General features: G+C 38.4%; 1 protein-coding gene across 4 annotated transcripts in view; it reads right to left on the bottom strand.

Annotated features, from left to right (window-relative positions):
- LOC136825629 (uncharacterized) overlaps positions 1–21,136 on the bottom strand; it is a 690,903-nt gene that overhangs the window by 547,317 nt on the left and 122,450 nt on the right. For all 4 annotated transcript variants that reach the window (XM_067082226.1, XM_067082225.1, XM_067082227.1 and 1 more), the window contains 2 exons: positions 9,018–9,211; positions 6,067–6,112 (listed from right to left, as the gene is read on the bottom strand). In XM_067082226.1, coding sequence (XP_066938327.1) covers positions 6,067–6,112; positions 9,018–9,211 — 240 coding nt within the window. The remainder of the gene's footprint in view (positions 1–6,066; positions 6,113–9,017; positions 9,212–21,136) is intronic.

The raw sequence follows: 21,136 nt of genomic DNA, 5'->3' as shown, positions 1-21,136 counted from the left end.
CGCATGATTTCGCAGCTTTCCAGCATGAGAGAGAGAGAGAGAGAGAGAGAGAGAGAGAGAGAGAGAGAGAGAGAGAGAGAGAGAGACGTACATGAATATCTGTGGACAAGATTAACATGCAGCTTCAGACGACATGAAATTACATTCATTAACAAAATTCCACGATCGCTTAACAACATACGATAATATGTTTACTTTTGATGTTAAGACTTCCGTCACTATAAACATGAAACGGTAATCACGCACCAGTCACACTCAATGAACGAACTTAGCAACCCAGACTGATGAAATTAAAATCTCTCTCTCTCTCTCTCTCTCTCTCTCTCTCTCTCTCTCTCCTCAGACATCCCGTGATCGCGCAGAAACAACACTTCCGTTCGTGCCCCCCAGCAGAGCCAGTGAGGCTGCCCACTGCCCAAGTGGCAAGGTGCTCGGCAGCCTCTACTACTGCTTATACGACTTAACGGGACCCGCTGAGCTGCACTCTTAAAATGCCACCTGCGCTGGGGAGGAACACTTATACGCCCAGGATTCAGTTGCCTGTGACTGAGTGCTTGTTTTCGTGTTTGCACCACGTCGCTTGCTTGCGAGTCGCTTTATGCTAAATCCTTACCCCCGTTATCTTAAAATTTTTGCGGGGAAAAGTGTTGTTAGTTAGGCATTACGCGCAGATGCATCTTGGGCTGAGAAATTACTGTTATGCTATACGGTAATTTCTATCCTGCAACGAAATTAAGTATAATGTAAAGAAAAAAGATTTAGTAATTAAAGCTACCATTTTTGACAACCACGCATGAATACCACAAACAGAATTTGACTTCATTCATCCTTACTCTCTTTCTCACTCAAATATTCACTGCATTTACCACATATATCACTTAAAACGCTCTAAACGCGCGCGCGCACACACACACACACATACACACAATGTTTCTATCATGCTTATTGCACTTCATAGCCTACGCCTCTCGCAGAATCATATCTACACACACCCCTCTCTCTCTCTCTCTCTCTCTCTCTCTCTCTCTCTCTCTCTCTCTAAGACACACACTGCACTTGAAACACCCTGCGGACACAATGGACGAAATCCCACCAAACCCGCAAGAGCCACTACTCAGGGGTCCAACATCTCCCTTGTGTACGGACGACAGATAAACACCAACCCCTTTTAAGAGAACAGCGCCCCAGGTACCTGTAGCCATTCCACTGTAGAGGGGCTGAGCTGGCCATCCAAGTTAACTTCTTTTTGAAAGTGGCACGTGGCCTCCTGGACGCATCTCAAGGCTGTTCTGGGTGCCGGCAGGGCCATCCATAAGTGGCCCTCAGGAGGATAAGAATGGTATCTAAGAACGAATAAGCGATGTTCTATATACAAATGAGGTATACTGTATACATAATTTTTGGTAGTGTTTCATGTGTGTGTGCGTGTGTGTGTATGAATTTTTGTCACATGCACCCCGACTTTTTTATATTCGTAAATACTAAGCCACAACCATCGTTTACTACCCATCTCACTATATCAGAAAGAGCAAGCAGAGGTAGATTAATAGCGCCCAAATCTATACCAGGAAACTAAGGAAAGCACACAGGACATTAATCCACCACGCACTAGCATGGATAATAAAGCGTCTGTTCAATGCGCTACCAGCTCATCTGAGGAACATAACAGGAGTGAGCGTAGATGTGTTTAAGAATAAGCTCGACAAAAATCTAAGATGCATCCCAGACCATCCAAGATTGGAAGATGCAAAATATACCGGAAGATGCATTAGCAATTCTCTGGTAGACATCAGAGGTGCCTCACACTGAGGGACCTGGGGCAACCCGAACGAACTGTAAGGTCTGTAAGGATCTCGGGAATAACGTGCAGCCGAGGGGAATTATAAATGGTATATGCTTCGTCGCCAGTGGTATTCAACCGCTACCTGGCTTAGAAATAACGATAGACAGTGAGTTTGACCATTCGTAATAAGCAAGGCGATCACTGCTCGGCCTGAAAAAATGACATCCAAGTTAATTGGAACCGGCATAAAAAAATTTAGGCTCAGACCAAGCGCTGCGACTATGTCATTCACCGTTGAAAATAATGCAGAAACAATTGTGGGAAGCGGGTTGAAAGTAAGATGGAAGAAACGGAATAAGAACGGAGGTGTAGCAAAAGGAATGAAAGGGTTGCAGCTACAAAGAACCTGTTACAGGAGTCCAGAGTTCTTAAAGTTTCAAAACCTGAAGAAGTGTCCCTTGTGCTCGTAACATTGCACGTGTAGTAACTTTATTTCCCTCTGCCAGACACAGGACAAAAATTATGTATCTGATTCATGTTCCTCTGGTACTAAGTCTACCAAATAGCGTTCTGATCCATTTAACAATAAGCGGAAGGCACTGCGACGCTGGGATACCCGATCAGTAATGTCTGTCGTCATCAATGTGAGAACAATTAACTCTGCTGGAGATTTGGACAACGGAAGCACAGCATTCTCACCTCCTTTATCACTATCTGGAACACTTAACTGCCGGAAGCACAACTGCTTCACTACAGTCAGTTATAAATTCACATCTCTTAAGAACAACAATCTAACCTTTTTGCTCTGTCCTTCACGCTCGTAAACTACAATGCTCATTATCACGATACTGGATGACGACGGCTGGTCAAGATTCTGTCGTGAAAGACGTGGTATAATATTGTAGGAGGTTAAAGGGGCCACGCTTACATAAAAAGCAACGTAAGAAAAAGTGCCGACTGGAAGACAAGGTGTTATTCATTCATTTGAATTTATTGTAGCCGCAAGGAAAGGTTTTACAGAGGAATACCCAGCCTTAGTGAATTCAGTTTCACGGTTCCAATTACGTCAGGATGTTAAAGTTCGGATGTTTTATTCTGAATGGAATTAAGACTTACTCAACAAATTCTCATCGTCAAGAAAGCTAGCGCATTTAGCCCTTCTATCAATTGAAAACAAAAATAATTCAATGGAACGCTACCATTTATAGTAATATTACTTACCATTTGGCTTTTAAGCTTGGAAGGATTCCATTCAATTATTAATGCAACAACAGGTTAAATAATATTTTGTTACTGATCCTTATTCTATATCTTATACAAACGAATAAAAAGGTTTTAATATTCACACGTCAGTTTTATCAAAGGCCTGACCAGTGTCATTCGTTTTCTCAATTTTTTTTTGACACACTAATTCTATACATACATTTATACACAAACACATACATAAACACATACCCACACACACACACACACACACACACACACACACACACATATATATATATATATATATATATATATATATATATATATATATATTCAACACAATTACCGAAAGAAAAACTATTTACGTCCTCAAATTAACAAAGAGGAGAATGATTAGAACTTGTCAAGTCGTTCACATATCGAAGTACCAATAAAACCCCTAAGGTACACTTCAGAAGCCACTCTGAAAATTTCTGCAGCTTTCTACACCTTTTCTGATTTCAAATACGTACATTTTCTACATCTCTTAAGATTATAATTTTTGTGCTTTTTATTTTATTAGAAAAAATAATGGAGAAAAAACAGATGAATAACACGAAGACAAGAATTCTTACATCGATTTATATTAAACAATAAACACTGACTTATTGAACATTAAATAATATAGATGATGACAGATTGTATTATCGAGGGATATCCAGTTGAGAGAGAGAGAGAGAGAGAGAGAGAGAGAGAGAGAGAGAGAGAGAGAGAGAGAGAGAGAGATTGGCTAATCCTGACATGCAACAAACTCCACAATTGTCTCCTTCCCCTCAACATGAACCACTGAAGACCAATCACTCTTGACGAACGTGTCTGGGAGCTGACGTCTTCAGACTCTTCTATAGACCTTTGGTTGGGCAACCCCATATCTATCGTAATCCTTGCGGGGGAGAGAGATTTTAGGCCATCTAGGGCTAGGGCAGTCTTGCCTCATAGCTTCTGGGCAAGAGCAGCTGTTTTCCCCATACGCTGAAGGTCAAAGTCTTTACGAGTGTCTATGAACCATTTAAGGCAAAGTCAATTCTTTGTCCTTTTTTCAGGTTTCGTTCCCCTTTCTCCAGTTATTTTTCACTGTTCGTTTCCCTTGGTAAACTGACAATGACCCTATCACTTTCAGGTTACAAACTACCCGCAACTAAGAATTTCATCTTGAATTGTGCGCCCAGGGGCATGTTTGTGCGTGACAGAGGGAAAGAGTGATATCAAGTTCTGTGGAAAAAGTGAAATTGGCAGCTTATCTAATATTGAAAATGCAGACATAAAGGCATATCCAAGCCCTTCACATATGCTATTACATAACTGAATTTATTTATATATCGTTGTTTCATGTACAATTCCATATTAGGGGAACAGGAAATTGTAACAAATGCGTCTGTCGCGACTGTGAACGAAGATATCGTATAACCGTTAAAATCACCGGGAGAACAGGAGGGAATAAGATATAATGTCTCTCTTTGCAATGTTCCTTTGCAAGTGGTTTTCGAAAAATATATGAAGAACCATAATTTAGGCGGAGTCCTAAAAACCAACAGCATCCCTTTCTGAACTAAAGATCAACGCCCGTACCTAATTACACTTTGATTAGGCATTTTACAGAAATATAATTAACAGAACTGAACTCTGACGCTGGATGTTAGGACCTCGGGCCGGAGAAAAATACGAACATTTCGTTTCCTCAACTTCCTATAGTCAGTTCTAACTGCCTCTGTTGACTCTTTCAGTGAGCCATCTATACGGATATTAATCAACTGTATTGGCTGTAGCCAGAACGAAGATGGTCATGGGGCTCGCCCGGCTAGACCTCGGTCCAAAAGCGAGTTAACATCAAGCTTATACTGAACACGGCCGGGGGAAAACTCAGCAAACCATCCGCGAAGGAGCGATTTGTCAGTGCACCTGCTACGTAATCGGCAACTACCTGTTTACGGTAATTCTATTCAGGCTCCTCTTACCTGGGACAAACACAGTGTAAAGCATTCGGCCACACAAAAGATCCACCTACCAAGGCCGAGGCCGCTTACAATGGACACCTTGAGATGCAGAAGCCGATAGCGATAACGGATTGTTTGAAGCCAAGGTTTGAAAAACAGGAGATATGAGGGCGGCTTTTAAGCGCTATGTCAGTCATTTAAATGTGGTTGTGAATCATTTCTGTCGTATTTACGGTGAAAAAAGACCCACCGGTGTGGGGTTTCCATTCTAGATATTCAGTGCTATGATTTTGTTTTAAATCAGAGATGTGAAGCCTCTAATTTTCTAAATATCCTGTAACGTATTTTTACTTTTCCAAATTGAGGTAGATATCTAATGCCCAATGTTTTATTGTAAAATATATAAAAATAAAAATAAAAATAATTTTATTTCGGTATCAGTTCACAAAATCCTTATCACCAAAAACTATACCAAAAAATACCCTTCAAATGAATACGCCCTTCAAGGTTCTACAAGACAATGAATGACTGACTTTTAGATTTTAGTGCCATGGTATTCCGTTTTTTCTGTACTGCCGTGTAGTTTTCATCCTATTGGTTTTACACCGTATTCTGCAACACGGGTTTAATGTTCTTGGCACGAGGAGTTTTGTTACAAGCAGACGTCATCATGATGTCATACTTCGCTTAAGGAGTATTTTTAATTCTAAGAACGTGACCAGGAACTGAAATCGGTGCAGTACTACGCAACTGTCACTTCAGATACTCGGCAAGCTTTTCTCTCTGTTTCCGTGGAACTGACCTTTCCGGATTCATGGTCTATTTGTTTATTTTGAGCTGACAGTAAACATCGGCCGCCTATCTCAGTGCAACCCATGAGTGTTGGGTCAACTCCAAAATAACCGAAAATATGTTTTGCTAGTGAAAAGGAAAACATCCCAATCTACAACTAGGAAGGAAACTTAACACTTCAAATGACAAAAACACAAAGAGAAACGTCTCACTTAGGAAAAACAACACAATGCCGTACATTCATACTGCGAACAATGGACGTATGAGAGATATCATGGAATTACAAAATATAAGAAAAATATTCAAACTTACCAAAAGACGATTCTTCCGAGTTCCAGCCGACAATCGCTGCATCAAGCTGCAAAGAACAGGAAAGGTTATTAATAACAGCATAACCATCGTTATTATAACCTGCCACTTAACTCTTTCCCTCTTTCGACAAACGGAACACAAACTCAAGTAATGCGCGTCTTTTGTTCATGCGTTTACACATATATACACGCGCGCACACACAGAAACACAACATATACATACATATATATACATACATACATATATATATATATATATATATATATATATATATATATATATATATATATATATATATATAATTACACTGAACAACTACTGTTTAATATCGATCTCACTATACCTTAGGAATAACTTACTCTAAATGGGCGTACTTGACAGCCGTGTGGTCAAAATCACTGTTGATAATAATTGCTTGTAAACTTGGCCATCGTTCGAATCCCGGTCGGCGCCGTAGAACGTAAATAAAATTCCCTTTGTGTGTAAGTTATTCTAAAGGTATAGTGAATTCGATATTAAGCGATATTTGTGACTTAATATTTGTAAATATAACAATTCACGAGCGTGCAAGTGACAAAAATTCATATACAAGTACACACACATAATTATATTTATATATATATATATATATATATATATATATATATATATATATATATATATATATATATATATATATATACACACAGATAAATGTGTGTGCGTGAGTGCCTAGAACACACCGAAATACGGAAATGTTCATAGAGCTCAACAACTAGGCAGCTCTGAAGGAAATTACCTTGACCAACACTTCAACCTCTGACCCTCAAGAAAAGTGACTGAACTTTTTGATGAAGATGTATTCAAACACCTGCTTGATTGCTACTGCATTTATCTCTCTCTCTCTCTCTCTCTCTCTCTCTCTCTCTCTCTCTCTCTCTCTCTCTACACATACACACACACACACACACCTAGGATATGCTAAACTGAATACCTTAATTGCGATACGTAAAATAATCAACGTGAAATATGGTAGGAGCTACCAGTAAGAGAGATATCGGATGAAAGCTACGGGGGTTTCTTTGAATTTTCAGGTTCCTAAGCAAAGGATAAACCGCAACTGGTCTTATTACAAAATACTGTAAGTAACTTGAACAACAACAACAATCACAACAAGTAAAGCAAGAACTAAAACCAAGCAATGGCGGCGAGGTATAAGGGGTCACAGCAGTCCACTTCAGAGTAAAATGACGATACACGGCAGACGATTCCTTAGCTTCATTGCAGAATATATGATGATGATGAGAGAGAGAGAGAGAGAGAGAGAGAGAGAGAGAGAGAGAGAGAGAGAGGTTGGGTAACCATGAAGGAAATTTTGCGTAATTAGACTTAATAGGCCTGTAAATAGCGTCTCTCATCCCGACCGCTGACGGTCGGCGGCAATAGCAGCAGAAGTAGCTGAAGGCGGCCGCCCAGGTCGCAAAAGCGCCATGGCGCATGATCGATGATCCAGCCGCTCAGTTCAGAGGCTTTCATGGACGAAGGGATATGGAGGCGCGGACGCCATGAGCCTTTTTCTCGTGGCGCGTGAGAAAAGTAATGAGGCCCAAACGGTTACGGTCTCTGTTGGGTCTACTGACCAAATATCGTAATTGGGGTGCGGTCGCCAGGGTGTACCTCAAGATTTGCAACGATAAGTTGATTGCCGCTGTTACTGCTACTTTTACCGGTTCTTCCAGGTTTCGCGTGTGTAACATTTCCGTTTCAGGGTTCCCCGCCCCGCCCCCAACCTCTTCCCGCTCTTTTTCTGACCTTCGCGGCAAATCTCGAATGGAGGGATAGAGCGACGGCGCGTACTAAGGGACTTCGAGCCTCATCGTAAATGCCTGCTATATTTCACAACAGTGAAATATTTAATTATTGATAATGACTGGGAAATAAGGATTTGCTCACGATCCTAATGAGGATGGTGGGAAAGGAAAGAAATAAAGTGATGCTCATTGGACAACGAGGTTCCCATTTTTTCTGGCGTTCTTCAGCTTAATGTACTGTTAGAAAAAGCTTAACGCTATAACAACCATGGTCATTTCATAGATTAGACAGACGCGATCCCATGTCAAGCAGCACGAGTAATACCCGAAAGAAAGGACCCTACAGGAACCTCTTTTAAGAGTCCAAAAAGAAAACTGCCCTGTGTGAATTATTTCGCTAAAAGAACATAAGTTCCTGGCGCGTCATGAGGGTGTTACTTCACTCTTATATAAATTAACGCACACATATACAGTAGCCTACATACCAGAAATAAGGGTTTTATCATTTAAAATTTTTGGCCTCATAGATAAACTAAATAAGAGAGAGAGAGAGAGAGAGAGAGAGAGAGAGAGAGAGAGAGAGAGAGAGAGAGAGAGAGAGAGAGAGAGAGACTTTCAGATTTGATTTACTTTGACTTCTGAAATTCTGGCTATAAAGTCAAGCACTGGGGTACCCAGCACAATACGGAAAAGAAGGCTAAGATAAGTATACCATTACTGCCCTTTTACAATCCACATATATGATACTATGAAGATGAAGTCTTACAATTGCGCTAATAAGTTAAATATATATACTGCATATATATATATATATATATATATATATATATATATATATATATATATATATATATATATATATATATATATATATATATATATATATATATATATATATATATAGTTGGTTGTTGTCACATATACAGCGTGACTTTTTTATATTCACAAATGTTAAGCCACAAATATCGTTTAAGATTCAATTCTCTAAATTAGAATCTATAAGTGCTTCGTCCCTGGCAGAATTCGAGCCAATGCTTGGTTCAGAAACAATGATATATATAACTAATAAAATAATAGACAGATAGCGAGATAACAGTCACATCCAATCACATCCAATATTCCAGAGAGAGAACATGAGACGCAATGGCGTCAGAGACCGACCCTTTTGACGAGTGCCTGAGAGGCCTCCATGAGGGGCTCGACGCTCCTGAAGAGGATGTCATGCTCCTCCGGGGTGACTGAGGAGAGGCGCCGCAGGTGGCGTCCATACACCTCCTCCACACACCGCAGGCGACCGCACAGCGTCCGTTCCGTGGCGGCCATCACCACAGCGATCCGCAGCCGAGGCTCCAACTCTGCGGAAAGATGAGAAAAAAAAAGATGATTATTTCTCGTTAATCATTACGTGTTTTGGATTCTGATGGTTGGCAGGTGATATCAATTTCCATAGTTCAGCAATACCAATATATCTTCTAAAATTTTTTATGCAAAGGGAGACAGGAGGGGCAACCTAATTCTCTCAGCTAAATAAAGTGTCGTATTAACTCTCCCATATACCTAAAGATATCGAGCGGTTTTCTCCATACAATTATTCCTGAGAACAACCATACCTCTTAAAAGCTGTTCCAGAAATCGGAATTAAAATCAAAATTAAAACTATATAACAGTTGTTAAATCGAAACAAAAGATGCCTTTCCATACTTTGTTATTATATTGGACTCCATTCCCTTTTATTTTTATATATTAGATGATCGACTAGCTTCACTCCATCCCACTTACACTCCACTATGCGAAAAAAAAAGAATTTAACATAACTTTACTGCCCTTTTACAATCCAAATATGGAGTAGTATGAAAACGAAGTCTTACAATTGCGTTAAGTTATTTCTAGAGAGAGAGAGAGAGAGAGAGAGAGAGAGAGAGAGAGAGAGAGAGAGAGAGAGAGAGCACTCTTCTCCAGTCTCCGACATAAGGGGTAATGGGGGAGGTCAAAGCATCGCAAAACCGGGAAACAAAACAGTACCTACCAACACAAAGCCCTCTGCGAGGTCACGCCAGCAAAACAAAACCCGCCGGAGCGAAGGACGAGGCGTCCCATCGCAAACAAACGAGAGGCCATGCGTATTCAAACAGCGCGCGGAATTCGCAAAGACGACGCTTCGGGGACACGAATCCATCAACGCAATTTATGTTTACCTCAAGTCCATTACGGTGTTTGCCCACCTGAGGCCACCGAGGAGAAAAACTATTGCGTGTCGCTCTCTCTTCCGTTCCTCTCAGATGTCGTTTGCAATCCCTCAACTTTCTATTTCCAAGGAGAGAGAAGACGCGCCGACCCTGCGTGTGCACAACGTTGTGGCATCTAGAAGGCGAGGCAACTCAAGGGGCACGCGGAGAAAAAGGGTGGGTCTTCAAGAGTACAAAAGGCAGGTCACGGAATGCGCGGGTCAGCGCGGATCATACAATGGGTTAACGACTGACAGAGAACAACTGAAGCTAAACAAATCGAGGCAAAACCTTTTGCAACAAAGAAATAGCTGATGAACGTATGCGGTCAAGGTTGCACCTACTACAATTACTACTACTACTACTATAAGACTTAGAATTACAAGATAACAATAATTTCAGTTAATTGGTTTTTTTATGCAAGGTCATCTGGTTACAGAAGCACCTCCGATTCTTTCTCTCTCTCTCTCTCTCTCTCTCTCTCTCTCTCTCTCTCTCTCTCTCTCTCTCTCTCTCTCTATATATATATATATATATATATATATATATATATATATATATATATATATATATATATATATATATATATATATATATATATATATATATATATATATAATATATATATATATATATATATATATATATATATATATATATATATATATATATATATATATATATATATATATATATATAGGTAAGTCTAGTCTGTTACTGCAGAGTGCCATATTATCATCAACTTTTTGGCAATCAATGCGCAAAGAAAAATGCAATGATCATGATGATCTATCACTCAGCCCCACTGAAATAGTTTTTGCTCCGTGACACTTTTTCTGCAAAAAGGATAAAAGTTTTAGCTAAAAAGGTTTACTAGTCTTGTGAACTGAACAGTCTATAAAGGAAACATGAAAACGAAAATGCACGACTGGTATCAGAATCTTACAACAAGAGAAAATTTGGTTGAGAGAGAGAGAGAGAGAGAGAGAGAGAGAGAGAGAGAGAGAGAGAGAGAGAGAGAGAGGGGAATTCATGTCAAATCAAAGGACTAGGATCGAAATGCGACGAATAAGAGGAACATAATGATGAAGGGGGGAAATAGTTAAAAAAAAAAGTAACAAAGGAAGTGGGACAAAGACGGTTTTAAAATCAGACTGGCAAAAAAGTATAACGAACAACAGTGAACAATGGGGACGAACAAGAGCTAAAGAATGTGAAGAACCATAAAATACAAACACAAAAAAAAAATGACGGAAATAATTAGCATTTCTGAAATAAACACATCAACATCAGGTATTTCTCACTGTAGGACAGTGATCGCGAAATGTGATCGGTTTATTAATATTAGTATTCTTTTATCCCTAGAGCATGTTAAAACTCTTGGAGATCCGCATAAAAAAAAACAAACTTCACTCAACAACAGGAAGAAAACACCAACGAAAGACTTTTACGATTGCCACAAACATGGTTTCAGAAACGGCAAAGTCACAAACAACACCATATTGTTTCGTGTCTATAGATGTACTCCGGTTCCGACTAAGAATTACAGCACACCCAACCTGGTATAAGCCCCTCAAAATTATAGCAACTGAAAACGACGACCCAAAATATTGAAAGGAAAAATAGTTTGCAGTGATGTGGTCGATCTCTCAATCGTCAGCGTACTTTTTCTTTCCTGGATTTTCTCTTCTTTGTGTGGGGGGGGGGGGGTTCTTATCAACTCAGCATACAAGTCTATTTTAAATGACAATCGTTATACGAATAACAGAATTATTATCATTAACGAGGTTTGTTTCTTTTTCCAAGATTTGTTCATTTGACGCTGAATTGGACTTAGACGAAATTCTGATGCAAATTAAATCATTAGTAAAAATTTAAAAAATAATTCTACCTTACAATCTTTTCTTGCTACTATATTCATATTCCTCAAACGTTCTACCGAAGAAGATTATACGAAAGACACCTATTTCCTTTTTTACATAACGTATTCCATATCTACTCATTTATTGAATTATTGGTCATAAAATTATATTATAGCTGAGCCTACCAATAGTGAAGCCATTCAGAATTCAATACAATTCTTGCATATCCAACTTGCTCGATAGCATAGTGTGCACATTGTTTTTAAACAGCTACTGTCGGCTTAAAGGGTTAATCACTGCAAGAAAGTCCGACAATAACAAGAAAGTCTGTAAAAGACTTTTTAGGTGAAGAAAAATATAAAGAAAGTCTGTAAAAGACTTTTTAGGTGAAGAAAAATATAAAGAAAGTCTGTAAGAGACTTTTTAGGTGAAGAAAAATATAAAGAAAGTCTGTAAAAGACTTTTTAGGTGAAGAAAAATATATAGAAAGTCTGTAAAAGACTTTTTGGGTGAAGAGAAACATAAAGAAAGTCTGTAAAAGACTTTTTAGGTGAAGAAAAATATAAAGAAAGTCTGTAAAAGACTTTTTAGGTGAAGAAAAATATAAAGAAAGTCTGTAAAAGACTTTTTAGGTGAAGAAAAATATATAGAAAGTCTGTAAAAGACTTTTTAGGTGAAGAAAAATATAAAGAAAGTCTGTAAAAGACTTTTTAGGTGAAGAAAAATATAAAGAAAGTCAAAAGACTTTTTAGGTGAAGAAAAATATAAAGAAAGTCTGTAAAAGACTTTTTAAGTAAAGAAAAATATAACACAAAACAGATAAAAGAAAGAATCTGTGATACAATGTTCACACGAATTTACAATATAATCCATGGAAGTAAGAGTGCTTTTTGCTAAAAAATTTGAATACTAAAATCGAAAGGAAGAGTCTGTCAGAGTTATTTATAACGCAGGACGCCCAAGACTTGAAAACATGGAAACAATATAATCAAAGGGTAAGCTAATATAATAAACGTAACAAAGTATTGGAAAGTGGTTAGATTTTCATTCAGACGAAAGTTTCCGTTTCTGTATTTGAACTTCTCAACAAGGTAATGATCGGTGATAAGACAGACCTCCCTTAATGCGTTTGCAAGGGCACCTTACGTAAAGTGGTCACACAAAACCACAACTAAATGCTGTAACATGACAACAAGTTTGGCTTCATCGTTCAACTTAACATGAGTTATCAAGAAAAAAAACAACAAAAGGCTCTCTCTCTCTCTCTCTCTCTCTCTCTCTCTCTCTCTCTCTCTCTCTCTCTCTCCAGTCGCTATCGTTCTCGGCTAGCCCGCGTTCGATTCTCCGGCCGGCCAATGAAGAATTAGAGGAATTTGTTTCTAGTGATAGAAATTCATTTCTCGCTATAATGTCGTTTGGATTCCACAATAAGCTGTAGGTCCCGTTGCTAGGTAACCAATCGGTTCTTAGCCACGTAAAAATAAGTCTAATCCTCCGGGCCAGCCCTCTCTAGGAGAGCTGTTAATCAGCTCAGGGGTCTGGTTAAACTAAGGTGTACTTAAATTTTCTCTCTCTCTCTCTCTTTATATATATACATATATATATATATACACACATACTGTACATATATACATATATATGTGTATGTCACTGAGATGAAAGATGTAGGTTACGAATGGTCTCGGCTCCCTCCCTATGTTTTGCTGAGAGAGAGAGAGAGAGAGAGAGAGAGAGAGAGAGAGAGAGAGAGAGAGAGAGAGAGAGAGAGAGAGAGAGAGACTGTAACAAAAGTAAGGGGACAGACAGACATAATGTTGATTCGAGTAGCAACTTCCGTTACATCAACACTCACAGACAAACCGACCACATTACACAGGACGGCCGGCGCGATTCCTGCAGAAGCAAATAGTCACACCGTGTATACCACTATCAAGGAGAGACTTTCCGGAGCGACCTTACTCTGGCCGATTCAACGTCGAGAAATTTGAAATCATTAAGATATTAGACAAATTTACAGACAGAATTTTCGTCATGTTCTGTATAATAGGGTCACTAACGATACATACAATGCAACGTTATTGTACATTTCAACTCCTTCTCACGTATATTTTACAGTTTCTCAGTTGAGCCCCGACGATGCGTGGATAAACGTAAAAGAGCTTACATATATATATATATATATATATATATATATATATATATATATATATATATATATATATATATATATATATATATATATATATATATATATATATATATATATATATATATTCTTCAAGTGCTAATACAAATCAGATATCTACAAATTAGTGGCACACATTCCCAATGAATATAGCAGTTTTCGTATATCCCTTCAAGACTACACTCTTAAAAACTGGAAGAGCAAATGACGACTATGTGTGTGTGTGTGTGTGTGTGTGTATACAAACCAACTTTCAACGCTACTCATGTAAAAAATCCTACTAAAATCCCTACTCCTATCTGTGTGAAAGATACTCTATGCCAATACACCTAAGTCCGTGAAGAACCGTTAAGGTCTCCCAACTCTTAACTCATTTAAATTCATGATCCTCGTCAATCATCCTCTGTCGAATAACCACTGCCACTACTGCTGCTGCTGCTGCTGATGTCGCAGCTACTCTAGCAGTTACCGCTGCTATTACTGCTTCAAGTAGTTACAATAATAATAAATAATGCAAATCTTACAGCAACAAAATAACGACAAAGTTTCACAATTGTTATTAGCATTACGCTAACAGAACCAGAATGAATACACTACGGACGGCGACGGAACGTAATACGAGCACACTGAATTACGTAAACCGTTCCAATATTTCTTTTCATGATCTGATAAAAGGACGTTAAAAATTTCCCCTGGGGTGAAGACGATTGACATCAAACTACCCGTGATTCTGAAATTCTTGTCGAAAATGTCGATGCTTCTCATTCTCAAATTGCCTTGCAGTCGAAATTACGAATACAGAATCCTACTTTGTCTTTTTGTCTTTCGGGCATGGGCAGCTTGAGGTCTTCAGGTTGCTCACCTATAGGCCTCATGACTATAAAACGAGTACACACCTAAATACCTAATTATTTTTTAAGTCTAAGGTGTTAGTAAAGTCGTAATCTTTAAACAAAGAGAGTACTTTCATCTCTATGCAAATCTTTACAGCTCTAATTTAGGACTTAATCGATGAACAAGTGTATGAAATGGAAAGGAACTAGTTTTCTGTTCAGGAACGATAATGAAAGACCTACGTAAAGAGAAAACCTAACTGAATTTCTGCACTAGAGGCATTTCTCCTTTCATTCACATCTAGGAAAAGATAAAGGAATAGAGAGAATAAAGCCCATTTTCAGATGCATCCACTTGCGCCGACTGCGGTCCACGTCCCAGCTTACTCATTAATTAACCACTGGTGTTTAAGGTTGCTTTCACAGCTCCAACCACGGCAATTTGCTACAGACTACCGCCGCGGACACCATGGCTCCCGTACGTAGAACCAAACAGGCGCTTCCAGACAAGTCGGCTTTGCTGTCACTGATTCAAAGTGTCGTGAATCCCTGTCCAGCATTAATCCTACTGTGTACCACTTTGGGAACGCCATGAGACACAAAGATTAATCTGAACAGGAACGCTTGGAAACTCATTTATGCTCGAATCTTAACGAAAGATGGCAAAGACGAACTACTTATCTTTCAAATCCGTAAATAAAAATAGTGTTCAGGTTTTGTCCCTTGTCAATATTCTCATGAATGAATCATAAACATAAGATATAAACTGGATCGTGACTGCCGAATTGCTGTTTGGATTTACGGCGCTAGAGTATTTTACCTAAAGAACTTGAAAGCGTCTCTGTACCTGTGACTGCGGCATTCTTTTCTCATCTACTTTTGCCAAGGGCGTTACCTAATATTCTAGTGATGACTTGGCCAACAATCATAATACCCAACAATATTCCGTGATTTCTCTCTCTCTCTCTCTCTCTCTCTCTCTCTCTCTCTCTCTCTCTCTCTCTTCATAATAAAGTAGCGTAGATATATGGTGGTTCCACTGTCCACCCGCGCAGTGGGCAAACAGCCAAATTAGGCTCCTTAGCGGCGCAGTACAGCATTCGGTTACTGACTGATAGGTCCATTTATTGCTCCTGGCCTGTCACCCATCAGTCCAAACCAGTGAATGGATTCCAACCGGAAAAAGGGCGTTGGGCTAACAGCCTCACCCCTTAAGGCTTGCCGATGAACAAGAATGCTGGACCCTTTTGGCGCCATCCGCTATAGCCATTTTAAAAGAAAGCAAAAAAAAAAAAATAAAATAAATAACAAATTTATATACAGTATGTGTGTGTGTGTGTGTAGAATCTACTGGTCACTTTTTACCAGATACATATGAAATTCTTCGCGCTTTTCACTACAAAGCCTTAAGATCCAAATGCAAGAAATATGAAGAAATTATGATGCCAGGTAGCGGGAAACGAACCTGGGTCCCTGATTAGAACGAGGTCCATTGTCGACCTGACCACGAGAATGATAAAAGTCTTTTGTCTCTCGTACACACATATACCTGTCGTTTTCATATAATATATATATATATATATATATATATATATATATATATATATATATATATATATATATATATATATATATATATATATATATATATATTAGAGCTGAATAGCCCCATCCTCTCCATCGTAGCAAAGTGGACAATCGATTTTTATTGCTTTTTAGGCTGAAATATATATGTAGAATCTACTGATCACTTTTTACCAGATACATATGTAATTGTAATAGCCACAATGCCCTCTGAACTTCTCGAATTTTCGCGCTTTTTTTGCCCTCTGAACTTCTCGAATTTTCGCGCTTTTTTGGATACGCTTGTCACTACAAAGCCTTAAGATCCAAGGGCACTTGTGTCTTATGGATTTGTACTGACAAGCGTATCCAAAAATGCGCGGAGAATTCGAGAAGTTGAGAGGGCATTGTGGCTATTACAATTATACACACACACACACACACACACACACACACACACACATATATATATATATATATATATATATATATATATATATATATATATATATATATATATATATATATATAGAGAGAGAGAGAGAGAGAGAGAGAGAGAGAGAGAGAGAGAGAGAGAGAGAGAGAGTATATGCACACACACACACACCGTATACGCTTTCCTCTTCGAAGGAAGAAGTTTCGGAAAGGCAGAGCCTTCCGTTTTCTCAGCAAGTTTTTTTCTTGGCTACACCAGATGCAGGCTCGCTCCTATTTACAGCCGGGTGGGCAAACATCTCCAACTCATGCTGCGTCAATCTCTGACAAAACAGCGTTCAACAGAATAGAGAAGAAGTAGGAAAATGATCTTGAGGAGCTAAAAATAAGATGATTTTCCCATTCTTACCTATATTTGGAACCCTACAATTCACTGAAAATCACCTGCACATCTGGGTTACTGCGGGAACGATAAATAGCTCAATTTCCATGTTGGAAACCGAACCAGTAAAATAACTTTTCAAGTATTGCTATGACTAAAACATATTAAATCATGTAATAATTACTACAACACCCGACCAGTCCACTCAAGGATTTCGCAAGTTCTAAATGAAGAAAGTATTTCGTCATAAAGAGCGTAACAAGCGCAATGTTCTTTTCCAAGAGAGAATTTTAGTTTTACATCAACAAAATCTAATGCTTATCATCAATATTCAATTGTCTAACAGCGGTAAAAAGCAATTGAATTTCCAAAATAAATACAATGGAATGGTTGAATGCAGGAAATCTTTTTATCATTATCATTAAAATCATTTATAAACTGTGAACCTTCTTTGGTAAAGCATGAAATTGCCCCTATGAGCTTGCATAGAACAGAATGCCAACACTTGAGAAAAGGAAAGACCACACCAAAAATGAAACGTAAATAAAACAAGTAAATAAAAACTTCAGAATACAGAAAAAAAATGTTCTTCTGCGTCCCATCAAGGTAAGGAAAACAAACCTACGAAACTGAGGACAACGGTACAGATTTCTCATAAATGACGGTCTGAGCAAAATTGGTTATATGGTCACCAACCGGTGTAGAGCAACTTAATGTGTGAAAAAATTACTTTTAAAATGACTGTATATTCAAGGCGATCTTTGCCGACCGTGAAGTACATGAGAGGAGGAGGAGGAGGAGTAGTAGTAGTAGTAGTAGTAGTAGTAGTAGTAGTAGTAGAAAGCTAGGAGTTGCAGTCTTTGATACGAATTACATAATAAGTATATTAAAGAAAAATACATATTCACCTTCACAACGGGAGTCTAAGATTAATCCGGGTAAACACAAAAGTTCTTAAGGGACTTACATTTCATACACTCAAGCGAAAATATTACACTCAGTGTTAATTAAACCCTTCACCAGCAATGGAATGAAAAAAAAAATGCGCAAAAACTGCTTCACTGGAAAAACTAAAACCAATGATTAAATAAATTTACGTTTCCTTTTCTTGACCACATGAAACCTGACGTCATTTAAGTCTTGTGTCCGAGGCCCTTCGACTCCAATGTTGTGGAACCGAAAGCAACAGCAAGAGAACCAGAATATGTAAATTGGCACATTCAACATCTGCCAGCATCCACAGCAACGTACCGATGAAAAGCGTTTAGCTAACGCTGCTGAAGTACTCGTAATGACGTTTACACATGCACATGCGCCATTAGCTGCCAAGGAATTCACTCCCGTTTTCGCCTGGGCTTTTCGAAACGGTCGAAACCGCAGGTTTCGGACACGCCCAAACGGTGTTTTGGGGAAGACGACTTCGGAAGGAGCTAAAAGCAAAAGTACAGGTGTGAGAGAGTACGTGAACTAACCTGCCCACGCCTGTCTTTATGTATATATGCAAAAACGAGAGAGAGAGAGAGAGAGAGAGAGAGAGAGAGAGAGAGAGAGAGAGAGAGAGAGACTAATCGAAAGGAACGGTGAGTTCGAAATTATGACTCAAAACGGCTCGTGCCGAGGGTGTAAAAGTCAGTTACGGGCCTGCCTAAAATTTTCATTATGATGGAACGGACAATGATGGAAAAGGTTTAGTAACTCAGTAATAAAACCATGAACACGGCAGAAATATAGAAATCCTTAAAAAAAAAATAAACAAAAAGGCATAATACTACAGATATCACAAAACATACCAAATAAAAGTAAAAGACTATCAGTTAGCCACTAATAAAAAGCAAATAAAACGTAATATATATATATATATATATATATATATATATATATATATATATATATATATATATATATATATATATATATAATGAGTGAGGGGTGTGGTGGGTTCAAACAAAGTGTCCATTAATTTTCTCTACCAAGATTTTAGCCATACTGTCAATAACAAGTCCCAATAATGCGAAAATCTCAACAATTGAATCGTTTAGCAAAACATGTCAACAAAATCCTGCTATTGACAGCCTTTTAGTTCAGCAATTAACTTTGCAGCCTAACTTCTGAAGGTAAAGAAAAAAATCAAAAAAACACAACAAAAAGAAAGATGGAGAAATTAAAATGGTGCCCAAACTGCCCAGCGGACTTCGGCAGGTAAAATTTAATTGTGTAGTCAATAATAAAATAGGAACAAATACATCCAATCGTGTAAATACCAGAAACACCGTGAACCGTAAATTCGAATATTGTCTGAAAACAGATTAAGCTTACATAGAAAAAAAAATTTGTAGCAATAAATTCCACAGTGATTTCCACAAATATACACTAACGGGATTCCATCTACCTTTCCCAAATCTCCCCAGCAGCCTAACAGTCGTCATAACAAACTTAATTTTCATGTTATAAAACAAATGAGAGCAATAACAGCGCGCTCTGCTTACCACAATGAAACGGAATTGCATTTGTGGACCAGAGAACCAAACGACAAACTGTCTTCTGGTCCGACAGATGTTGGAATCGAGTTAGAGGAGTCGACCTACAACCAATTTTTTTTAAAGCTTTCTACAGCTTAAGTCTTGAGGAGGAATAAAAGTAATACTTCAGTGTTGAATCAATTTGACGTCAAACAGAGAATGCTATGGCCGTTATCTCTCTCTCTCTCTCTCTCTCTCTCTCTCTCTCTCTCTCTCTCTCTCTCTCTCTCTCTCAACCAGCATGGCAGTAAACTCTATAAATAACAACGAAGAAGCAGAAGAATAAGAAAAATTAATCTTGGTAAAGGAAACGAAAGCCTTTCTGTTAACTTATGTATAGCTAAGTCATTAACAGTGATCAACTCTAGAGCCTTTTTTTCATATTAATCCTAGAAATTATGACGGTTATTAACAAGTGCTCAGGCAGGCGTAGAGCTGCCCGCAGCTGCACTAAAACTAAACGAACTTGCACCTCCTTGTAGCCTACTTCAATTAACCAATTGGTTCTCAGCCGCGTAAAAAAAATCTAATCCTTCGGGCCAGCCCTAGGAGAGCTGTTTTAACCAGCTCAGTGGTCTGGTTAAACTAAGGTATACTCAACTTACTGCATCTCCTTTTACTTATAATCACTAACTACTTGTACCATCGAATCATGGATCATCAAGGACTTCTTATGTTTCAATATTAAATCATCCCTCTTATCATCAGTATTTTTTTTTGGGGGGGGGAGGGTTACTCTCCCATAAGCCCTTAGTCGGTCTTAGTTTCATGAATATGATGTTCTTCCGTTTCGTAACTTTAGTGTCTTAAGTTTTGAAACTTTTCTAGTTCTAGTGGCAACTTCTTGAAGAGGCTGGAACTGTAAGGTTTGGAGTTCTTTTAACAATCTTTTTGTTGCATCTTGGCTCAATGAATCTATATCAGTCAGTCTCACTATAAAGATGTAAGTGTAAGAGATTCATGATACCAACTATCAGAAGTAAGGGTACAAAGATCAGGATCCTTTTATTCGACACAGTTCCCATTACATAATCTATGAAAGAGAACAAACCAACTCCAATTCAACATAAAATTCGACACATTCATAAACGAGAAGGAGTTGCCTGTGAACACGTCCAGGGTGATGCAAAAGATGTCAAAAATAAATTTTCCTCCGTTATGTTAAAAACATCTATGAGATATTTTTGCACTGGAGAGAGTCGAACATCGTCAAATTTTCGTAAGGTGAAAATTTAGGATTCTCTAATAAAATCTGCAACAAAAAGTGTTTCTTGTT

Source organism: Macrobrachium rosenbergii, chromosome 39 (genome assembly GCF_040412425.1).
Source record: "Macrobrachium rosenbergii isolate ZJJX-2024 chromosome 39, ASM4041242v1, whole genome shotgun sequence".
NCBI lineage: Eukaryota > Metazoa > Arthropoda > Malacostraca > Decapoda > Palaemonidae > Macrobrachium > Macrobrachium rosenbergii.
The sequence above is the reverse complement of the archived record's forward strand: the minus strand, read 5'-3'. Positions and strand labels throughout refer to the sequence as shown.